The 5676-nt window shown below is 34.7% G+C and overlaps 2 protein-coding genes across 2 annotated transcripts in view; both read right to left on the minus strand.

The window, feature by feature from the left end:
* The window catches only part of LOC118331857 (RAC-beta serine/threonine-protein kinase-like), a gene marked incomplete in the record, with an annotated part of 17014 nt that extends 15230 nt beyond the window's left edge, over positions 1–1784 (minus strand). The window contains 1 exon segment of the mRNA XM_035666943.1: positions 1509–1784.
* Positions 1785–3012: 1228 nt separating this feature from the next.
* Positions 3013–5676, minus strand: part of LOC118331859 (vasodilator-stimulated phosphoprotein-like) — a gene marked incomplete in the record, with an annotated part of 9830 nt that continues 7166 nt past the window's right edge. Inside the window, 3 exon segments of the mRNA XM_035666945.1 lie at positions 3013–3422; positions 4166–4223; positions 5101–5167. Coding sequence (XP_035522838.1) covers positions 3373–3422; positions 4166–4223; positions 5101–5167 — 175 coding nt within the window.

Below are 5676 nucleotides of genomic sequence, written 5' to 3' on the forward strand. Positions count from 1 at the left end.
AAGTCGATGTTTAGAGAGCAGGGTTGCTGATGCCTGAGATATAATAGAAATATTAAAACAAAGAAAAGCAATGTGCAATTTTATTCTACAGGAAGTTCAGGCATATGTTTACAGCAGGATGCATGAGAGTTAAAGTACAGGGCTCAAAACTAACTTTTTCTCCACCTTCCCAAAACTATTAACATTATTAACATTAACATCATTTCACACTGACAGGGCAGCCTTTAAATGGTAGATAACATGTGATATGACACCAATATGTCTGCAAAAGGCCAATATTGGCCGATAATGTCGGCTGACCAATATATTGGTTGGTGTCTAGTGCAAAGATGATCCATGTAAAATATTATAAAACATATAAGCTAATCTTAACATTCAACATGAGAATATTTGCCATTCTTGCCCGATTCAACAAATGCAGCGATGACTGGACTGCCTAACTGCTGCCAATCTGTAATCAAGAATTAAAACAGATTTTAGTTAGATATGGTGACTGTGATCTAATGGTAAAAACAAAAGTCTAAAATGTAGTTATTTTATTTCCCCTCTGCTGTCCAATGGTATGTACCAAACATCTCACCAAGTTATATTCAAACAATTCATAGACATTTTAATGTAATGCTGGTCACACTTATCTTGCTAATTTTGTCACACATGACAAATAAGTCACTTCTGGATAGCTGTGGGTCACACTGAAGCTGCGGTTGCTCATTTATGTCGCGTGAGTTGGCAACACTGGTATATCAACTTGAAATGAACACTTAATACTAAAATATATGGCTCATTGGTTAATTACAGATACTTGTAGTTTAAGTATTAGCAAATAAAGTCCAATAATCGGACTTGCCAATGAAATCAGAGTATTAAACTATCTAACTTGTAGCTAATCTCGTTGTTGTTGTTGTTGTTGGCTGTTAGGTAGGCTGCCATTTAACGTTAGTTAGCAGTGGCTAGCTGTATGCTAACAGACTACTGTTACTGTTGAAAGTTTGTTTTACTGAACAGACACTTTCAACGAACCGTTTACAGGAGAAAAATCAGGCATTGTTAATATAGTTTATAACTGTTGTCTGACAATAGACCTATATTTAGTGAGCCTGAACAAAAGATGTTCGAACTTCAAATAACTTAGCCTGACATTTTATACATACACTTAAAGGCAACTTTGCTAATTAACGTTAAAGCTTAATATCACATAAATAAGTTAGTGTTTACAGCCAGAAAGAACAAGTTATGCTTCCCATACGATACTTTTAAGTTTATCACTGTGCCGTAATTGTACTAACGAATGCTTGATTAACGCAAGAGTTTGTTTATTATTAGCAAACTCTGTCTTACATTACGGATGCCTTCTTGTAGGTTACTGGTGTATGTTAGCCTTGCTGATAGCGAGCTAAAGTTAGTCAGGTAACTATTCTTATTAGCTGTGAGTTACAAGCTCCTCGATTTATGTTATCGTAATCCGATTGATTTTACATTTAATGACAGAACAACAAGACTTAACGCACATTTCATTGACTTTATCCCACGCTGCTCTCGTTTCAGTTCAGTTTTGACAGGCTGGATCCAGTGCAGGCCATCCACCCAGGAAAACACCATGGATTCTCTTCTTCTCGGACTACATAGGCTGGGGCTGATCTCTGTGCACACACCGCCACCTGCAGGCGACACGGCGCAAAGTCAGTAAGATTGAGTGCAGAGATGGGACCACGACTGTCGATCACAAGGCCAGTGTTGGGCTACTTATTTTTTCTAAAGTAATGTCATTACTTTACTTTATACTCACTACCAACAGTAATTAATTACACTACTATTTAAATTTCTTCTCTGCTACTCCGTACCCCACAAAATTGTTAATTGTGTCCTTTCTCCCCAGAATTCAGACTTTAAATGATTAAAATCCAGTTTTGTTTATCAAAATTAAAGTAATGGAATATTTCCAGCTGCCGAATGTAAGCTAATAACTAATAATTAGTTACACTACTAGTTACTCGGAAATATGACTGTAATATAATAATAATAAGTTATTGGTGTTAGGGAAGCTGCTTTGAAAGCTTTGAAAGCATCGTAAGCTAAGAATTACTTGCCACCTAGTTTGATTAATCATATGTTATTTCCACAAAAAAAGCCTAATATCCACAATAAAATCATTAAAAAGTCCCCTACTCCACCTACCTCATTAAAAATTCCAGAATCTCTGAATATACAAATGTTGATCATTTGTAAAGTGTTCCTGCTGGACACAAGATGTACTGTAAAGTCCATTCTCAGTGGATGTGCACTGGTGGCTTCAGGTTTCTACTTCACACTGTACAAGTTGATACTGGACCAGGATGGACTTCAAAACTAGTTGTGATGTTAATTCAAATTCAGATTCAAAACATTAAAAACTATAGCCAGATATTGTTCACAGGTAAACTGACAATCTCCTGCCCCTGAGACTCAAACGTATTCTAAAAACTAATATATTATATTTTTTACATTTTGTAATATCTGACTACAACTAAAACAGTAAAAAAAAAAAAAATTGATATTTAACTGTCATACCATTGGGCCAATGTGAGCACTGATGTAAAAAAAAAAATTGGCCTGCTGTCTTACTCTTCAGTTTTGTAACATCTGTACAATCTTACAGTATAAACAGCTTGAACAGGCTTTTCATTCTACTTGTCAAAACAGAATTCCATTTATATGTGACACATCAGCTGCTTGAAGTTCTTAGAATAAAAATAATAAATCCTATCTTTATGGCCAAAAATTGTTTGTAGTTTCTATAGTTAAGTACATAAAAACAATGTAAAATTCTGAACACTCCGAGGGACCATTATGCATATTCTTTTATTTTGCTAATAATTCTTTAGTACTTAATTTAAGTTTGTAATGGAATACTTTGACTCTTAAATGAGTACTTTAACAAAGTAGTTCTTCCATCAGTGTAAGATTATTAAAATATTGCACAGTAATCATTTTTTTGCAGATGTGAGTACATAAATGACCACAATGGGACAAGAATCCTGCATGGTAGCATTTATTATCTCATGTTATTGTTTTTTGTATTGTGTATTTATGTTGTTATGCAAACCATGCCACAAGGGAAGCATGACTGTAGGGAGGAACATTAATCTGTTAAAGGCAAACTGCAGTGTTGGATACAATGGGTATCCTCTCACATGCAAAAAGAGAAAGGATCATGGGTAGCTGTTGCATAATACTGTACTGTGTCATAAGAAACTGTAGCACAGAAATTCCAGACATATGCTGGACTTTGTAAAAATAAAACTATTTCTATCAGAGACAAATGTGTACATTTCCTGAGCATTGCATGATAAAACATTCACATCTATTCATTATTCTCTCTCATTCTTCAGTCTTTCAGGAATCTTCACCCACTGGCTGCGCACTTATCTGCTCCTGGATCAGTGCTAGAAGAGAAAACAGAGTAATATATAACACAATATATTTTTTTAACAATAATCCCCTTTATCCCTTAAATGGGCTAGCACATAACACAGTGTTGGAAAATTTAAAAAATTTAATTGCTATTTTCTACTTTCTTACTTTATTTTTTCAATTTGCACATTGTAGCTCCTGAGATATATTGCCTATTTAGGGTCTAAAATGTTCTCTTTTTTAAATTTGTGTGAACAGTGGTGAACTAATCAATAATACACATTTAGGAGAAAAATAAAGATGAATCAATATTTTACACCTTTTTTATTACTGATTATATGTTGAGTTTAGGCCTCAAAACATGTGTCTCACTGTTTTATACCAGTAACCATATCCTCCAGGATACAGACATTGAATGCCTGATTATCAAAGTTGTGAAAATGTAATTCATTATTTTTCAACAAGAACATATAAAATCATCCTTAAAAAAATATTCTATAATAAAGTCCACCCAAAATCTAATAAACATAAAAAAATAAAAACTTTTAATTCACGGCCAGGTTTTGTTGTACACTGCCATTTTGGATTGTGACACAAATGATGAGCATAATTTTGAATGTTGCCCTAAAGTCACATGACCTTAGTGCTTGACCAATCCCCCCTTCAGTGTTATACTTAATGAGCTTCCCCCCACAGCCTGTAAAATGACACGACACAGAATCTAGTTTCAGGAATTGAACTAATGTCAACGGACAACATACTGGTTAGAACTTACCTTTGATTATCTCGTCCTTCACTTTATGAAGTTCTTTTTTCACTTCTTCAATGATTTCCTTCAGATACACAGATACATGCAATACAGTAAGTTATTTTATGACAAATCATAATTAAAATCAGTATTTCAGTAAATGCTCTATATCAGTGGTTCCCAACCTGGGGATCGGGACCCCCAATAATAGTTGCCAAAGCTACACAAGATTTAAAGAAATGTGATAAAATGTAAAAAAAAATATACATTATAGGACCATATCTCAGCATTCTGTCTGTGACGAAAAGTAAATGGAATTGTTTGCTTAAATGTATGATTGTTAAATTATAAAAAATACACAATACAGACATAGAATTGCAGAAAACCCACCTCTGATGTAATATTTACAGAAAATCATCTGCTCATTCAGAAAATTCCTCCAAACTGCTCGTTTTACTTAAACGTCCCGAAGTTATTGTGTGTTCACTATTTGGGTTGGTTGTACAGTTTATCAGTTGTTCTGTATTGTTAATATTTATCAAATATGTCACTTTGTCAGATGTCGTCAGTCTACTCAATGCTAGAAAAGGGGTCCCTTAAGGAAAAGGCTGGGACACCATGTCTATGAGATAACTTAAAAATAAAAGTTTATTAGTTTTTATCTTCTGGTAGAGTCCGCCATGTTGAATGTAGTGTGAGCCCAGAATGATCCAACCAAACACTGGCTGTAAATAGGACCTGTTGTGTTTTTTGCAGCCACTGTAGTTTCTCCTAGATGCTTGGAAGGCTGAGCTGTATTCAAATGACTGCAATCTGAAACTTCCCTGCAAGATGCCTCTAAATCCTATACACTGGTCCTTTAAAAGTCATTCTCTGTCAACATTTAAAAAGTCAACATTCTGCTATAAAAAAGTCATAACACAGAGCTTTACCGTTATTAGTACAAATACAGAGGAACCAACCTGTTTAAATCGCTCCATATCAATTTCTCCTCCTGCAGCCTCGGAGTTCTTTTTCACCACCTTCATCCTAAAATAAATAACATTCATGTATACCCTTAGCCAAAACAGACTCCTTGAGACCACTAGAGAGCTGCCTACAAGAATCAGCACATCTTCTGAAAATGCAAAGTTTCTTTGTCTTCACTGAAAATCAGATTTTAAAACTGCAGTAGGTAATTTTTATGAAAATATCTTTTGTCATACTGACACTTTCACTATATTCTGACAGTAGTACATTAGACAGATAATCTGTGGAAAAATCTGGTTCTTCTGGCTCCTTCTAGTGCTCATAATGGTACTTGCAAAAATCCACTGTGCCTGAACAAAAGCAACCAATCAGAGGCAAGAAAGTTAATTGATAGTTGAGTCTCATTCCCAGGTGTCAAATACAGACGCTTTGGGACCCTGGGAAATGGCCTTAACTATCAACTATCTTCGAGTGTCCAACCCAAAGTGTCTTTTTATCTTTCTCTGAAGATTTTAATAATATAATAATTTAATAATCATATTTTCTCACAGATTATCTGTCTTGTGTAC

The sequence above is a fragment of the Morone saxatilis genome, unplaced genomic scaffold (assembly GCF_004916995.1).
Source record: "Morone saxatilis isolate NCDOM2014 unplaced genomic scaffold, NCSU_SB_2.0 Contig20, whole genome shotgun sequence".
Lineage (NCBI taxonomy): Eukaryota > Metazoa > Chordata > Actinopteri > Moronidae > Morone > Morone saxatilis.